The sequence below is a fragment of the Oratosquilla oratoria genome, chromosome 8 (assembly GCF_046742065.1).
Source record: "Oratosquilla oratoria isolate Oo_2021 chromosome 8, ASM4674206v1, whole genome shotgun sequence".
Taxonomy (NCBI): domain Eukaryota; kingdom Metazoa; phylum Arthropoda; class Malacostraca; order Stomatopoda; family Squillidae; genus Oratosquilla; species Oratosquilla oratoria.
In genome coordinates, this window is record NC_134784.1 from 25,178,533 (window position 1) to 25,197,728 (window position 19,196).

A 19,196-nucleotide genomic window follows, 5' to 3' on the forward strand; every position below is an offset into this window, starting at 1 on the left:
TCTTTATATTTCAGTAAGTAATTCTCGAATATACAAAATACGTCTTATATACGATTTGTTTTATTTTCTTTGATATTCTATATGGCTTACAAATCCTTTAAAAGCATTGTGAAGGTCAGTTATTTTTGTGTATTTATTTGTATTTGGCACCTCTTTCTCCAACGCACCTGTACATACCCTTTTCAAACCGTCACAGGGTCGGCTAGTCATCCAGATATTTCAAAATATATTTTTAGCGGGAAAACACTTTATTCATTAAACGATATAACGCCTCCACGAGACTGCTAATATTATAAAGAAATTGAAACAAATGAATGCGTATTTCAAACGACCAGTGTTTTATATAATTGTTTGAGATGTTGTTGTCATTTATTCACGGAGTGAACATGAGATGGCAGCACCAATCTTATTCAACGTCACCGCTGTGGACGGAGGCGGACATCTCCCGCCAAAATTCAAACATGGCTGCGTCTGGCATCGACGACTCTACCAATTTATCTCACAACCACGTTCATTTATTTCATGATAGATAATTATTTCACCACAATAAAGCATAATCATAGTTTTAATGATAATAAATGTGTATGTTATATTGACAAAACAAGGTTTAACTTGTACAAGTGATGCTATAAATGAATACGTGTACAAAACGCACGAATATATTTCACATCAGCCAATCATGTGATGCGGTGGGAGGAGCCTCGGCTGAACGTAACGCAAAGCTCATACGCATCAATGTATTTACAATTTCTTATTATTATATTATTTCACTACACTGCAAACGAACGATATATAACATCAATAAACAAAAATTCTTAATTTTAGAAGATGATGATACGTTTATCGGAGGACCGCGTCAATGAAAGTTTAGGTATAAATAAAAAGTGTTACGAAAATAAAATTTGGCATCTGTGGGACTAGTTCCACGAAACCTTTAACTTTGAATATCTACACAGCGAGCAGTACACACCAGACCTGTGGCTTTGGCGGGCGCAGATAGAGAGAGCCTTTTGAAATTAAAGTTCCTCAGTCGCCTCTTGCCTACCACCTCCGACCGTTGGATCCACCGCCGAGCTCGGATCTTCCCGCGCTCTTTGAACATTTGAAGTTAAATATCGTCGCGCATCGGCGGGAACCAGACGTCCCTTGCCGGGCTCGCCAAGGTTGTGGTGTTGAATCTGTGCTCATTGTACGTCCAAGTTCTCGTAGTGACAAGACGCGTCTCTCTTTCCCTCTCGCAGTTTATTGATTGTGCTTTTGCATCAACAAGAACAGACCTTCGGTTGAACTTGGTAATATTTCAACGTTCCCCCCCGAGATTTGGCGGGAGTTTTTGTCGACATTTGAAGACATTGAGGACTTTGTCGACGACTTAGCAAAATGATCTTCAGCATCGAGACTCCACCTCAAATCCCCGCCTGTCGGATGCTGCCTAACATTAGCATCTGCGTCAAGAGGCCAGCAGCTCGTAGGGCCTTGACAGAATTAGGCCCTAATGACGCCAAAAGGAATATCATAATGGCGGAATCTTTGATCACCATTTCCCAAGAACAGTTCCGTAAGAAATGGAACTTTGATCCAGTAACAGAAAAGCCCTTACCACCAGGACGGTATCTGTGGAGCCCAGTCCCACAGCAACGATCCTCCCGTCCACAGCCACAGACTCTCCACAGCACCAACCGACAACAGACTCTCAACGACCGTCTACCGGTACCTACAGACCCCACAGCCACAGAAAACTGCTGCAACCCAGCTGGATGTCTGTGTGCGAGTTCCACAGCAGACAAACACAGCACGCTCCTGTACCATGGCATCACAGCACTCACAGCCCTCGACAATCGACGCCACAGCAAGACCACAGCGTCCACGGATATGCATTGCAGTGTAACCACAGAAGCAGAGACCCAACACAGCGCGACAGTCTACGGGAGTAACACACCAACAAGCCCAAGAACAAAACAATGCAAAATTACAGGTAAGATTTTTTTTATTTTTTTATTTTGTGATATAAAATGTAAATATACTTTTTTGTGCACCTTTTCCAACTATTTTTTTCTATTTTCGTTTCAAATCTAACCTAGTTTCTAAATCCCAGAGCATCACATAGTGTAAAAATGAATATCGTAATATGTTTGGTGCATTAAGATTATATTTACATATATAATGTTATTCCGTTTGTGTATTAACATGATTGTAAATTACATTCATAATGTATGATTTTGTGTGTTTTGAATTTAGGTTTTACAAACGTTTTGAATTATCTTACAAATGCATATACATACATATACCAAAGGCTTTTTCCCCCTACACGGGGGGTAGCCATCTTACAAATACATACACGTTTTGTATGTATTCATTGTCGTATATACACAGCTTCCCTCAATTTCGTGTATACAAGCGAACCTTGGGTCTATTGATCGTTGGCTGCTGTCGCGGGGCCTTGGGTCGTAAATACAATAGTTTGACATCTACAACCGGGTGTTGAATATATTAACAACACATTTAACATTCTTCAATACCAAATTATATTAATATTATCCTCATTTATTCCCTTTAGTGTTACTATATTCTTGTCTTGTGTACGCCATTTTCCTCATTCTACCCCTTCACTCCCCTCCCCTCCCCCCTCTTTATTATATTCCTCCTCGGCTCTTACCCCCCTCCTCCCCTCCCCTCCCTCCACGCTATCCTCCGAACATGCAAGCACATCTATACGATCGCATTCTCTCCTCTTCCTCTCTCTCCTCTTCCTCCCTCTCTCTCTTTCCTCTTCCTTTCTCTTTCCTCTTCCTTTCTCTCTCCTCTTCCTCTCTTTCCTCTTCCTCTCTCCCTCTATCTCCTCTTCCTTTCTTCTACCTCTCTACCCTCTTCCACTCTCCCTCTCCTCTTCCTTTCTCTCACTCCCTCTCTTTCCTCTTCCCTTCTCCCTCCTCTTCCTCTCTCCCTCTCTCTCTCCTCTTCCTCTCTCTTTCTCTCCCCTTCCTCTCTTTCTCTCCTCTTCCTCCCTCCCTCTCTCTCTCCTCTTCCTCCCTTCCTCTCTCTCTCCTTTTCCTCCCTCTCTCACTTTCCTCTTCCTCTCTCCCTGTTCTCTCCTCTCTCTTTCCTCTTCCTCTCTCCCTCTCTCACATTTTCTTTCCCAATCCTCTCCCCTTTCCCCTCTCTGTCTCTCTTCCTCTCTCACTATTCTTCCCTCTCTCTCTCTCTCTCTCCCCTCTCTTTCTCTTCTTACTTTCTCTCCTCTCCCACTCTCAAAGTATACAAGAGAGGAGCACACCAACAGAAGACCTTTTGGTCCATAACTTGTTTTTCGTTTACGAATATAACATTCCATCTTGGCATTTCGTGTGTGTACGCGTTTGAATTATGTAAACGCTTTTGGACGTGTGCTATTGGACGCAATTGTTGATTGTGTCCTTGGCTATTGATAAGGGCGATGTAGTGTCTAGATTGGCGGGTTTTATTTATATTTTTAGCGATTAAAAAAGTTCGCGAATAATTTCGTTTCATCCTCTATCCCCTCTTTCTATACACACACACACACACACACACACACACGAACGTCAAAAAAATAATGCTATTATTCTAATGACCAAGCTTTCACATTTTTGTCAGAAAGCATTCACAGAATGGCTTATGTACTCTTCTAAAAATACTGATATACTAAGTAACATATAGTCTGTGATAATGTTTGTTTATACATTTCTATCAAAGATAAGGAACGTAGTGTGTGTATATAGGTCAATATATATATATATATCAGATGCTGCGTAAATATTTCGTCTATATAGCATACTTCTATAATCGGTGATATAGGAAAATAATCGAATTTCTAAGTAAATCTAGATCATTCTTGAAGTAGTACAGACCACTTAGGAATGCAACTTAACTCTAAGTAGGACTTGAGCAGGCGGGAGGGAGTGGTAGGGAGGGAGAGAAATCCGGGTATCGTTTTCTAAGGCTGCCCTTACGCCATTCTTTCTAAGGACTAGGAAGCCTTATTTTCAACAAAGGAATATCACAGACTCAACGTAAGGTCTCCGTGATCCACAGTAAGGCCTTGGCACAGGTAGCCGTGACACTAACCACCAAATCAAGTTGTTTTCGGGGTTGGAAAGTGGAATTGCTTGTGGGAGGGTCGTTAGTGAAATGGTTGTGTTATGACGTAGGTACTTAACATATGACCTAACAATCCTAATATGTCCTTAAGTTTTTGTATAAATATGTCTTGAGGCGAACTACCTACTTAAAAAAGTAAAATATACTTAAACTATTAAATATATAATTCATTTTCTAAACCTACGCGTTGATCACATTCTATACTTTAGCGAGATCTACGAAAGCGTAGCTGACAGCGTCTGTCAATATTTTAATAAAATCACATGACGGCAGCTGTATATATTAGATTTTACCGTACGGGAAAGGGTTGGATAAGGAAATAGAGATTAGGCCAGTCTTTTATCAGTTGCATCTTTCCATTGGGGAATATATTATTTGTTTGTTTTTAGGTTATTGTTGTTTATCTGTTTGTTTATTAGTTATTATCTATTTATTCATGCTATTTATTTATTAATTCTTTTAGCACCCGACCTATAGACTAAATGGTCTCCTGTCGGCAGGCTCTACCTTTGTAATGTGTGTGTGTGTGTGTATATATATATATATTTTTTTTCAACCACAAATCACTTTTAATTCCATGCCATCGCAGTCGAGACTGAAGAATCGCTCGATGGAGGCATTCGTTGGAAATTGAAACGTGGACGAGCCGAGGATTCGAACCCAGCTAACCCGTAACAAAGTTACAGTGACTTAAACCAATGCGCATTGGTTTAAGTCACTGTAACCTTGTTACGGGTTAGCTGAGTTCGAATTCTCGGCTCATCCACGTCTCAATTTCCAACGGATGCCTCCATCGAGCAATTCTTCAGTCTCAGCTGCGATGGCATGGAATTAAAAGTGATTTGTGGTTGAAAAAAGATATTGATTAATCACTGGGAACCATTCTATGTAAATGTATATATATATATGTATATATACATATATATATATATATATATATATATATATATATATACACACACACACGAGATCTATTTTTCTGAGTAAATGTTTCTCAACAAGAAATCGTCGGAAACTAATAATAAAAGCCATATTGAATCTTTCAAATAATTTTGATGCTTATAACAACGGATGGTGCGCCAATATTGTCGATTTGAAAATGTCGATGAAATGGAATTCTTTATTTCGGCCGATAATGTAAGCTCACCTATCCTGACCTAGGTAGAGTTAGGAAATAAGGTCACCTATCCTGACCTAGGTATGGCTAGGAAATAAGGTCACCTATCCTGACCTAGGTAGGGCTAGGAAATAAGGTCACCTATTTTGACCTAGGTAGGGCTGGGAAATAAGGTCACCTGACCTAGGTAAGGCTAGGAAATAAGGTCACCTATCCTAATCTAGGTACATGCATATACCAAAGGCTTTTCCCCCCTTACACGGGGGGTAGCCAGAAAGAAAAAGGCATAGAAAACACTCCCACCCATTTCATTTCCCATATATTCCACTCCCCTCCACCCTCTTCCCTCCCTTTTATCTTGGCACCTCCTGGATGACGGGTCATCCCTGCATCCTGTTCACTGCCCTGGGTCAGAAGCAGTGTCGTAAGACAAGGAAATAAGGTCAACTATCCTGACCTAGGTAGGGCTAGGAAATACATTATTTTAGGGAAATGTAAGAAATAATGTTGGAGAAACGTAATAGTTTATCATCTCCATTGTTGGGATACGGAGAAAGCGGAAAAAATTAATTCTATACTTATTTATTTTATTTTTGCTAGCAACGTTCGGATATTTCATAAGGCATAGAAATAATTTGAAATAATGATACAAGAAAAATGCGACAGTGTTTTGATTGGCAATAAAGAACAAATTAAAAAAAATATTTGTTAAAAATATTACAACGAATATGTTTTACCTAGAGTAGTACATATTTTATTATTTTATAAAATCTATAATGTTAGTTTCCGAAAATATATTAGTATAATGTATTAAAAACCAGTTATAAAGAGCAAATTAGTGATGGGAAGAATTACTATTAGGTATGTTAAAATAATAACATTTGATGATATTTAACTAAAATATATAATTGTACTTCATGTATATTAATGCTTAGGCAATTTAAACTTAGGTCGGATACAAGTGGTTGTAATATACAGTCATTTCTAAGTACTACACTTTCTGGGTATTCCCTGCGTTGTTCTACCAAGCTTACAATATTCGTAACTTTACGAGGTAGTAAATTCCGGGTTCATCGTAAAGTTACTGACACAAGTATTCCTTGATGACGTCATGTACTGTAGTACGTAGAAGTGGCGTGCGAGAAGCACACACTTCACAGAATCGGGATGTGGGTTGGTTACTACACAGATAATTCTCTGTTTTTGGGAATAAATCAGAGTTTATTCGGGACAAAAGCAAACAATTTTACAATATATATATATATATATATGTATATATATATATATGCCGGTGTTTCGTTTATCCGAAAATGTCCAGATTTTGGAATTTCGTTTATCCAGAAATTTCCAGATTTCGGAACATTTTGCGAATATTGGAAAGTGCCTATATTGTTTCCAGTAGGGAGAACTTGATTCTTCATTCAATGTGCCATTTTTTCACAGAAGTTTTCTCGTGTGTAATATTTGTGCACAGGAAATTTTCTTGTGTATTTTTCTATTATATGTAATCTGTTCAATTTGACGCCCAGATATCCACATAATTGATCAATTTATTATTTAGGAATTCAATGTGTTTACGAAATATTTATTTATTGTTTTATTACTATTGTTACTATTATTTTCTTTTATTATTATTTATTCTATTTTTATTATTATTTGTTTATTTGTTTATTTGGCTACCCACAAGGGAGTAGGGGAGATATCCAAAGAATGCAGCTCATTGATAAAAACTGAACGTGACATACCAGCCCTAAAACCTGTCTTGGACCGTTAGCTTTGGCAGTACAAGACACTAGCATCCAACAACACTTTGGGCTTACACCACGTGGTGGGCTCGTGATCGACAGCTGTTACCCTCCCGGATGAGAACCCAGATTTCGTCTATGGGCCGGTCTATGGGTACTGCTGTGACCTTACACACACACACACACACACATACACTCACCTTCCTTTGCCCAGGGGGTTAAGTAACGGTTTGATGTATTATGTTTCTTTTCAAGTCCTGAGCGGTGGTTTAGTTAGGGATTAGCGTGTCAACCTAAGACGCTATCTACTACATGCGTGTGTTTATATATATATATATATATATATATATATGTTTATATATATATACATGCCCGCATACATTGCTTTGTTTAGAATTGAAGGAAGAAGAAAATAGAAATACATAGGAGTAAATTAATAAAAAGGAGGAAAGGAAAATGTATAATTGGGCGAGAAGGTTAATAAGATAAGTTAATTTGATCCTCTCACTAAGGGAGTTAGGGAGGAAAGCTCAATGAAATCACCTACGTACACACACACACACAAATTCCTCAAACTACACAATCAAAAAAATCAGCCCTACCAAAATAAATAAATAAATATAAATAAATAGATAATGATAATAATAAAAATCGTCCATGCTTATTCTGACCAATCACGACCCTGAGCGAGCATCATGGGTAATTAGGGACGTAGGTGTGGTTACCCACTGCGCGCGGGAGACCAGTTTCCCGCCAATAACCAAAGCAACGGTTGCTCCGCGTCCGGCCGGCCCCCATAGTGTCCGGGAAGTACCCGGTTACGTAAGAGAGGCGCACCGGACAGTCGGAACGCACATGGCTTATCTGGGGAGCCGGTTTGCCGGATATCGTACTAAGATTTTTCGATTTTGAAGTTAAAAAAAAAAAAAAAAGACATGACCTTAACCTAACTTAACCTAGATTCACTAAGTTCAACTTAACCGATGATTATTGAAAAAATATATATAATCAAGTATATTGTACCTTCATTTTTTTTTTAGGCTTTTTCTCAAACGGGTACTGAACTCGAACCTTAAAATCACAAGACGACAGCTGTGGAATGCATCTAGAGGCGATGAAGCTTTGAACAAAATCCATATGTTATATATATATATATATATATATATATATATATATATATATATATATTGAAATAATTTGGTTACATTAATTTGATGGGATATATTTCATACTCCTTACTACTGCCTGTCGGCTTGCTATTTTATTCATCTGAAGAAGAAAATATCCGTGATGACGTCACTGCGTGGGTAGCCAACGTGGCGGGCTTCGTTGGCGCCGTGAGTTGAGTAAAGGGGTCAACCCACAACTGGATAAAGTCGCTTGGGTTGAAATATACGGAGCAATTTACCACGAAATAGAGTTCGGGGGTAAGGTTACACATCTCTCACTATCTCTCCTCCCTTCCCTCCCTCTCTCTCTCTCCCCCCTCTCTTCCTCTCTCCCCCACTCTTCCTGTCTCCCCTCCCTCCCTTCCTCTCTCTCTCTCCCTTCCTTTCCTCTGTCTCCTCTCTCTCTCCCTCTCCCCTCCTTCGCTCTCTCTATCTCTCTCTCTTCCCTCCCTTTCTCTCTCTCTCTCTCCTCCCCTCCCTTCCTCTCTCTCTCTCTCCTCCCCTCCCTTCCTCTCTCTCTCTCCTCCCCTCCCATTCTCCCTCTCTCTTTCTCTCCCTCCCTTCCTCTCTCTCTCCCTCCCTCCCCTCTCCCGGCCCCGACCAGCTTATATTAGCGGGCAACCGCATCGCCTCCACACACACATGCGCGCGCATGCGTCCTACAACTACGCAATGTGTGATGAACAAACGCACGCACGAACACACGTGCTCATGGCTGCAACAAGTTGGCGGGAGGATTCTTCCTCCTCCTCCACCTCCTCCTCTTCCTCCTCCACCTCGTCCTCCTCTTCCCTCTACAAGTGTGGTTGTGTAATCACGTATAACCACGTCACATTTTGTCATGTCTCATCGAATTTTATCCAACTTTCATTATAATTATATCAACTTCAGAAACGATTAATATTTGCCCCTTTTTTCGAATTAACCACAAAACACGAGCCTATGCTAAATAATACCTGGCGTTGACCAAAATTCAAACACCGGGGGGAAGGTATTCAACGAAAACTGAACACGTCATTGTACGAGTTCCTCGTAGTTTCTGTGAGTTGGCACTCCACCCACTTAACATACCACACACACGAAAACAGCGTACTGTGTATGCTGAGATTGTTTTAAGATGAGCCCTACAGTATTTATATGTATACGTATGTATATTTAATATTTTCTATCTCATGTTATCTCTAAATAGATATTTCCTTAGCTATGCTCGAGAGAAAAAAATCGAGACGTTTTGATTTGGATAAATAAATCCAATCCCCATTAATCGACATTTTTATCAAGTAAGAAAATTAATAAATCATAAACACAAAACACCACTATATTACAGATATAAGCAAATAATTCTACGTTATACTTACAATTGAATGTGAACTAGTTTGTGCGTGTCACCATTTTCGCTCCCTTTATCAGTGTCGATGCCGCCAAAATGTTCCTGACGCTATGACGTCATATCGTCGACAGTTGATAACGGTCGTCGTACTAACGGTCGACATTACATATACTAATCTTGTACGAGGAATGTAGTTATCAGTAAGAATGGTGTAATATATATATATTATATATATATATATATATATATATATATATATATATACACACACACACACACACACAAACATATGTGTATAGGAAGCCTGTGAGAGACTTTATGAAATACTTTATATAATTCATTTAGGCTGTCGCCTTGAGATTGGGCAAGAAGGTTCTAGAAAGGATCGTCCCAAGTACATGCACCAACACGTGTAAAACTCCTCCTCCTCCTCTTCTTCCTCTTCCTCCTTTACTTCTTTATATTTACTTAATTACAGAACATCTTAAGCATTTTAGAAACCAGATATGGCCGGTAGAAGTATGAAACATTTATACTGTACAATTACAGTAGGTGCATACATATATGCACACACCATACATACGTACACATAAACATGAATATAAAATAATTATGATCATTGGAGAATAAGATATGTTACCCCACCCAAATAAAAAAAAATCCCTGTACACTACAAATACGTAAACACACGCACACACACACACACACAATTTCCGTTTGTACCCTCGTCTTCTGCGTCGTCGATGCCTCTTCGTTTTTGAATTACGCGCGCGCGCGAAAATGTGTATGTGTGCGCGCGTCCACGCGCGCGTAGTAAGCTTGCCCACCGGCCAAGGTCATATCCTCCTAGTTTGTTTTCACTTGGCGTGCCTCCTCTCCCTCCCTACCACCTCCTTCGTCCTCCATCCTCCTCCTATCCATGTAACGTATTTTGGCGGGCTATCCGTATGTGCGCATATATATATATATATATATATATATATATATATATATATATATATATATATAATATATATATATATATATATATATCAATTCTTTTATCTTATTTTTATTTGCATCGCTGTTTATTTGTTTATAATTTAAGTTTATTTACTATAAACAGCGTTGTATACAACAACCACCAAAGATGTTCCTTTATAGCTGTGACGTGTCGTGTGTCAGGTACAAGTGTCCGCGACACTTCGTTTATTGGCGTTAAACTACGGCCGAAGCCACCGCCTCTGTATTCGGGCAGCTTGGGCAAGTGGCAATCGCTAGTAACTTTAGGGTGGTTGAGCTGGAGTTATGTTAAGGAAAGAGATTTTTTCCTTCTTCTTCTTCTGTTCTTCTATTCTTATTCTATCCATCCACTCACCTTCGCCTGACCGACGGTGAGTGGATGGAGGGAATTATTATAGTTTTTTTTTATTTATTATTTTATTATTATTATGATTTTTTTCGCATCCGACCTAGATATGGACCAAAAGGTCTCCTGTCGACATGCTCCGCCTTTGTAATCCTTAGTAATCCTTTGAAACGCTGGTAAATCACAGCCAACAACAACTGACTCAAGGTTACACGCATTCCAACCCCACAAGTCCTTTTGCTAGAATAGATTCTCTTGTGTACAAACCTCACTAATGCTTCACATCCCAATGTGGGGTGTATAAGATCCCTAAATGGTATTATTTCCTTCTCTTCTGTGTCTCGCTGCACTGCTTCTGACCCAGGCAGTGGTAAGCAGTCAGGGATAGTCTTTCATCCACAAGGAGCTAAGATGAAAAGGGGTGAATCATCTGGGGTGTGGAATGGGTGGCCATGTTCCTTACAATGGGGGAGAGACCTTTTGGTAAATGTATATATGAAGAAAGTGGGAAGAAAGAAAACGGGTTTAATTCCGAGTTCAGATTGGTTTTATCCAAAGTTTTTTCAGAGGGATATGGGTCAGGAGTAGACTAAATCAGATTTGAGTCTTCTTGTTCCACCTTCTTTAACTTGTCACGATGTCTTAATGTATGTACGTTCTTTTCTCTGATAATGTGAACTTATGTCTCCCGTTCTCTTTCAGAGTACGGACGTCAGAGGAAGAGGATACATTCCCAGTGCAAATCTGACGACAGCGAGCCTGAGATGATCAACTCCCCAAGGAAGAGACCAGCCACTGAGACTCTTGGGTTGTAAGACCACAAGACTCGTTTCTGGAGACCCCAATCAGGATATCCCAGAAGACCTCCTTCGAAGAGGAGGACACGTACCTGCAGCTTCAAGAGGCATTAGCTGTGGGTGTCTGGATTTCAAAGAAGGAACTTCAAGGAGTCTCCTGAAGAAGGTCTGGCAAGGAGTCGCATCCTTATAGCAGAAGAGGAAGGACGTGGGTCCACAAGGAACACAGGATGTTGTGTAAAGCCCTCAACTAAGCCTATGTTCCCGTGTTCGGGGAAGGGTGTTTGCTGAAGATCCTTCAGGAAGAAGTCCCCAAAGTCAATAGGTTCTTCATCCTGAGGATCTGAGTTGTTGACGACCTAACACCTTCCTGTTGGAGACCAGGTCCTCCTGTCCGTCTGCCTGCCGTCCGCGGCTCACCATTGGGCATATTTTAGCCTAGTCATTAAATTATTTAATTTATGTACATTGCTTAGGATAAATACGAGTTGGTTTGGTATCAGTCTAGTTGATAAAAGAATGTTGGTGGGGCAGAAAGAATGACCCAATTTTAAGCAAAGGAAAGGAAGAGGAAATTAGATATAAATATGGTATATTTTTCTTATCGAAGACAATTGACTATTGATAGTTTTTTGATTATTTTTTTACTTTTATTTTTGAGGACAATTGACTATTAATACATCTTATTTATTTTATTTTCTGCTGGTAGAGCATCCTCTTATCCTTTGTGCTCCACCAATTGGTTTAAGTCCTTAAGGGGAAGTTAGCGAAGGATCTCATCCTATTTTTATACATCAAAGGTTTATTGCTGTGGCTGTTATTTAAAACGAGCATCACATCACAAATATACGCAATAAGATAACTCAAAGCCATCTTAAGTGGAAGGAAGCAGATTTTGAAAGATTAGGGTTTGTGTCACTGAAGTTTGTTTAAGAATTCATGTGTACTGACAACCAATTTGTCTAAAGAATATTGTGTAAAAAAATTTAATTGGCTGTTTGACAAAATTGTACTTCATTGTATTGATGAATTAGTAATGAATTTATTGCAAGATGAATTGACAATATTTCAAAGGAATTGAGCTTAGCAGCATGCAATATATTTTGTTACTTTGTGCCATTTCTTCAATTTAAATTTAATTATCAGCGGACTTGATCTTGATTTGTGCAGACTGAATATTTTGACTCAATCATTTCTTTACCTTTTTCTTTATATTTTCCATTTCTGTATGTACTATCTGAATTTTGCATACATTAGGACAAGGAAATTCTTTAGAGACATGATTATTACATTTTGATTTTCTTTTCTAAATGACGTTAATCAGTATTCTTTCGATGATTTGACAAACCAATAGATGAAATTAATTGTACTGTTCCGATAGTTCATTAAGTCTGGAGTTTGGAGGTCATTAGATCCAGAGAGCCTGTATTCAGCACTGCTGAATGAGTGAGATTAAAATCTCGCTTTGATGATGTAACCTTTTTCCACCTTTCAAGAGGAAAAAATTGTTCTTCATCATCAATTCATTGTCAGTCTTTCTGCCAGACACACCTGGAAACTGATGCTGTACTTTCATAACGAACACGTCACTGGCTAGCCTGAGATACAGGCACAGCTATGTGGTACTCAAATACTCATACTGTCATGCACAGTTTACAGTCTGGCATTGAAGACGAAACACAATAGGCCTGAATGTCTTCCTACTGTACAGTTCCTCGGTGGTTCCGTTATGCTGTACTGCAATAGCCAATGTCTAGTCTTATATGGGATGTGCATCAGGATGACACTTTCACTTCCTGGGGTTTTCTTACCCCCTCAGCAAAATTAAATTGCCTGGCAGCGGATGTAAGCTGAGTTAGGAGGTGAAAGGGTCGTGGTAGTTTTAGCCCTTTTGTTATTTTGGGTTTCACTTTTGGCTCAATAATTTTGCCAGGCTATGGATTTAAAAAAAAAAGTAAGATTACCTGAGATTGTAAAGGGGCTAAAAGGCTTGGTCACTTTGACTACTCGCTAGATACTCTGTGTGGTCGCCTAGTATGGTGTCGGAAGTTAATTTGGACGTTTTAATGAATGGACATTGAATTCCCCCAAATTTGGGGGGATTTTTAGTTTGTTTTTTTTATTTGTAATGGAATGACATGTTGAGGTTTTTTATTTTTATTATTTTATTTTTATTTTTCTTGGTTGCTTTTATCCAGTTATCCTCTTCATTACAAAAATAGTGAAAGTGTCTAAGGGGGGTGCTGACCTGTATTCACTGGGTTTGTACGCACAGAGAGTGAGTAGTCACAAGTAGGAACAGATAACGATGCATTGTGTTATCTGCAACAAAGCTTTGCTGATAGAGAGCTTTATCATGTTATCGACCATCACCAATGAATCATTATCATATTAAAAAAAATCTTGTTTTATTTTCTGCCTCTCATCTGGGAAGAACCCAGACGTATGATTTTCGTCTATTTTTAATAATTTTCTTTTCATGTGCTCAGAGTATCTCGGCAGTCTTTGATCAGTCTTAAGAGGAAATAGCTCTTGTAGATAAAGAGTTGAGAGCTACTGATTAAAGCACTCTTTGATGAACCTTATCTACCAGCTCTCTTTTTCCCTAAAGTTTCACAAACTTTTGTCATAATCCAAGGAATTACTACTATTAGAAAAGTAAATTATACATATATCTATCTACCAAGGGCATTTTCACCCTTACAAGGGAAATACAAAAACAACATCTTTGTCATTGTAAATCTAGATAAAGAATCACTGGCTTAGATAGTTTGGGCATATGGAAAGAATGAAAAAAAAATATTTTGAAAAAAAAAAAAAAATATAGTTAATTTTGGGGAAGACTAAGAACGAAATGGATGGATAGATGGGTTGAAACCTTGTAAATGGATGAGGAAATGACATCCAGAATGGATGTGCCTAACCCACGAATTTCTCAGATGGGATTTGTATGAGGACTCTGCCTTACTGCATTGCTTTCGACCTGAAAGATGTGATGGGATGAACGTCATTAGAAAGGATATGTAATATAAGAAAAATCACCAGAAAAAAAAATAAAATAAAATGAACATACAATTACATACATAATAAAGCGGATTTATTTTTTCCTCCTTAAAATGGGGGATAGCCAGCTCAAAGCATACACCCACTTTCTTCCCACATTGTTGGACCACAAAATTAATTAATTTTCCAGCAGTGACCAGTACAGTACTCCAATAACAAACAAATACTGCGTGACCGCGTTACGTAGGGGTGCCATTAAAGTCTTCCAAAGATATCTGTTGCATAAAATTAACTTAATCAATATCCCAAATAATGTGTAAAAAATAATAATACTAAATAAAAATAAAATCAGTTTTGTTTAAGAACTAATATTTGAGCCCTAAGGAGTTCAACAGCATTTCATAAGCTGGAGGGTTATGTGTGTGTATACCTATTCGTAGTGGATCATGTGCTGGACAAGTGATCGACAGCTATTACATAATCGGATGAGAGCTCCTTACTCGTATAGCATCACTGGCTGATACTGTGACATTTCAGTCTTACACATATCACATAGCCCTTGCCTAAGGGAGACAGTAACGGTTTGAGTGTTAGTGGCAGCTTGCGTGAGTGTACGTGCGTGTGTGCACGTATATATGTTTATGGACGTGTGTGCGTGTTTGCATCGTGTGTATGTGCGTATTTGCATTATGTATGTGTGTACATACGTGTGCATGTGTGTGCATATGTGGATTTACCTAGTTGTATTTTGAGGGAAGGGGAACTACGCTCGTGGTGTCCCGCCTTTGTATCTCGCAGTGTCTAGCTTGCTCATGAATGGTTTTTTTCGCACACTATTTCATTGTGTATGTGTGTGCGTGTGTATATACGTGTCCATGTGTGTATTTTCGTGTGTGTACGTATACTGCGTGTGAGCATCGATGTGTATATGTGAGCGTGTATGTGCGTGCGTGTGTGTTTACATGTGTGATTCACTATTGTCTTGGATCACGTGTTAGACTTGTGATCGACAGCTATTTCCCTCCCGAAGGAGAGCTCATAGCTCTTACATGACCCATCTATGGGTACTGCTATAACCTTACACACACTCACACCCAACTCCCTGACCACGAGAGTTGGAGTAACGACTCGCAGCGCAGCGATACTGAATTTATTTCAGCCATGGGCGGGATTCGAACCCAGACCTCCGTAGTGGCAGCCGAGAACTCTACCAGCAGTGTGTGTGTGATTATCTGCCTGTGTATATATATGCTCTCTTTTTTCACATCTACAGTAAATATAATAAAATATTAAATGCAGTTTTTATAGAACATGGTACCCATATATTGAAAACAATTTATCTTTTTGATAACACATACCTTTAGAATCCAGTTTTACTATGTCTGATATAATTTTCAATCCTATGATGACGAATCTGTTGTGATTTTCTATGCTGCTGTTGTCACAAACATAGTAAACAACACATTGTAAAATCAAGTTCCAATTTCGTCTGTTGATTTTCCAATTATCTTCGATTTTTTGTCACTTAACATAAAATTATCACTTTTTACACACCCTCATGCGTCGTTATTGTAAATCTCACATATCATATCACTAACAGTGAGTAAAAATATATTTCCTAAGGAGATATATCACCATTTCAATAAACACTTTACCTTTGACTGTTTAATTGTATTGTTTCCAAGTTAAGCGTTATGACGTCACAGCTCGAGCCAACGCGCGCCAAAATTCAAATTAGTTATCACCAGAATGACCCAAATGAAGTATCTGTAGATTGTCAATATATTCCCCTGGGTATGATCACTTCCACGTATTTATCTAATCAATCCTGGTTTTGTCAATCATTTCCATTCTGTGTGGTGTCCATTATTATTATTATTATAATGTATTTATTATTATTTTTTGTTTGTTATGTGTGTGTGCGTATGCTAATTTTTGTGTATGTGTATGAAGGCTTATCTTAGTGCATTCTCAAATAATTGTAATTAACATATAATATTCCTTCATATTTTCTACTCATGTAGAATTGGATTTAAATAAGTACTTATTCCAATATGGATCACAAAATAGTTTTGCTAAGATGGAATAGAAAATTATCCTAAACCTGCGACAGGAGAAAGAGAAAACGTTGATAGAGGAGTAACTTTAGTTTTGTGAGTCGATATGGATTGTAATCGTACATACATACATATACGTGACTTCTTTTTGATCAAATTACATGGAAATCACACATTTAAAAAAAATAGGTCAAATAATGCAACCATATGCTAATTTTTATATAAAATTATGCATGTGAGCATAAGCATTCCTTCTTTGCGTTTGGTCGGCGTTGGTCGACGTTGGTCGACTCTGGTCGACGTTTAGTAAGACCGCACTTCTACCAAAAGCTTTTTGCCCCTACACGGGGCATTTAAGGCATAGAATCCCCTCCCACCCATTCAATTTCCTAAATATAAAAACTCATATATCTTAAAGAGATATATGGGAGCTAGATAGATAGATAGATAGATAGACTATTTGGCAATGAGTCATGAAGTGCAAATAAGGACAAGAACACATAGTTCGGAATGATAAATGCAAATAATAAATGCAAATAATAAATGCAAATTTTTCTATTTGTTTGAAACAAGTAGCCTACAAATAATATATACCGATTAAAAACATCTTAAAGGGCAGAAATATCAACTATGATAAATATTTCAAATACTGCATTCCTTCTTGCACTTTAGATAAACTATAATCGTGATTTATTTGACATTTCATGAAGAATATAGATTATATTAATTTGGTCCATGATTATAAACACTAGTAATCTGGGAACGAGTTTATGTCATGGCCTTTATATAATATATTTTTCCACTAAATTGTTGTTATACAAATGATAAAAGGATCTATACATCTTAAAATAGTATAGATTTAATATATATATATATTTATATATATATATATATATAAAAGATATATGAATGTGTAAGACAAATATATAGAAAGAAAAGAATTGCTGTCGTTTTCAATTATATAAGTCGCATCAAGATGAGCATAAGAGAAAACGAATTAATAAGGGGTAACAATAATATATTGAAGCACTTTTTTGTTTTTGTTTTCAATATTATCAAAGCTCACATTATACTTTTTGACGAACTTAATGACTTTATCAAAACTTGTTAATAATATAAATGTCCTTAATAGTACACAAATAATTTATTATAGTTATTTCTTAATCAAATCACCTTTGAAATAATTTTTTTCTAAATTGTTAAAATTACTGAGAATATTTCTACATCAAATTATTTGATATAAATATGATCCAAATCCCACTAAAATATTAGTTGGCATTTTGAATGAGGTTATTTTATCTACCAAATGCTTTGGGTATCCACATCTCCCAGATATTATCTCAGATAGAATAATTTTATGAATAAGACAGTCCCTCCAGGGTAGGAGATTGAGGGGAGACTTGATTTGATTTGATTTGATTTTAATTTATTCGGATACAATCATACATACAATAAGTACAATACATATAAGACTCAATATTATACATAGTACATATAATTGTACATCCCCTTCAACAAGTTCTTTACTCTTAATACAAGCAACTTAACCCATTAAACTCCAATGACAAGATGTCTTGTCATTTGGTCAAATAAAACAAAAAATCATAAAACACCAAAATGTTTGATCAAACACCAGAAAAATATGACGTCAGTAGTCCTCGCTTCGCTCGCGAGCGAAGCGAGGACTGACGTCATATTTTTCTGGTGTTTGATCAAACATTTTGGTGTTTTATGATTTTTTGTTTTATTTGACCAAATGACAAGACATCTTGTCATCGGAGTTGAATGGGTTAAGGAGTCACTCACTTAAGTTGTCTAAACGCACACACTGGAGAATGAGCTTGAAAGGTAACTGGTTTGCCACAAAAGTGTAGTGACAGCACTCTCATTAGACTCATTATAAACTCGTTACGAAAAATACGTTAGATTGATCCAACAAATGAATAACGAGTCCTAGATATGGGGATCACGACAAGAAGTTTATTTCTTATTTCCTCACGATTAGGTAAGCTCGATTAGTTAAGTAAGACATAAACTGGTATATATTTCGTTTATTGTACTAAAAAACAGAAAAGAATTCAGTGATTGTTTTATCATATTGGACTACACTACTATCACACTTCACAGCTGCATTTTGTATATTTTTGTTGTATTTTTACATATTATTTGTTAGTCTAGAAATGTTACAATAATCTAGTTTATAGACCAACATTTCCATTGAATATTTTTGTAAATAGATTTGTTTATAAATGCAACATTTCTTAGGTAGTTATCATACAGTTTTAATGAATTTGATATGTCTATCTATTTCTATATCAACATCTTTTTTCCCCCTTATTAGAGAGGTAGCCAAGTCAAAGGCACTTATCCACTCCCACCCATTCAACTCCCATCCATTCCACTCCCATCCACTCCACTCCCATCCATTCCACACTTTAAAAAAATCTGATTCTTCATATTTAGATTACTATGATTGTTTTTCTAAATTCCTCAATGATGTTACTAGGTAAGGTG

At 37.6% G+C, this 19,196-nt stretch overlaps 1 protein-coding gene across 1 annotated transcript; it reads left to right on the top strand.

Annotated features, from left to right (window-relative positions):
- The first annotated feature begins 959 nt into the window (after positions 1-959).
- Positions 960-14,032, top strand: LOC143027653 (uncharacterized). Its single transcript, XM_076189053.1, has 2 exons — positions 960-1,975; positions 11,528-14,032. The coding sequence occupies exons 1-2, from the start codon at positions 1,381-1,383 to the stop codon at positions 11,638-11,640; spliced, it is 708 nt and encodes a 235-aa protein (XP_076045168.1). The 5' UTR covers positions 960-1,380; the 3' UTR covers positions 11,641-14,032.
- The last annotated feature ends 5,164 nt before the right edge of the window (positions 14,033-19,196 follow it).

Coding starts and splice junctions, on each gene's coding strand:
- LOC143027653 (XM_076189053.1), top strand. CDS start 1,381: ATGATCTTCAGCATCGAGACTCCACCTCAAATCCCCGCCTGTCGGATG. Junction 1,976..11,527: donor AAAACAATGCAAAATTACAG/GTAAGATTTTTT, acceptor GTTCTCTTTCAG/AGTACGGACGTCAGAGGAAG.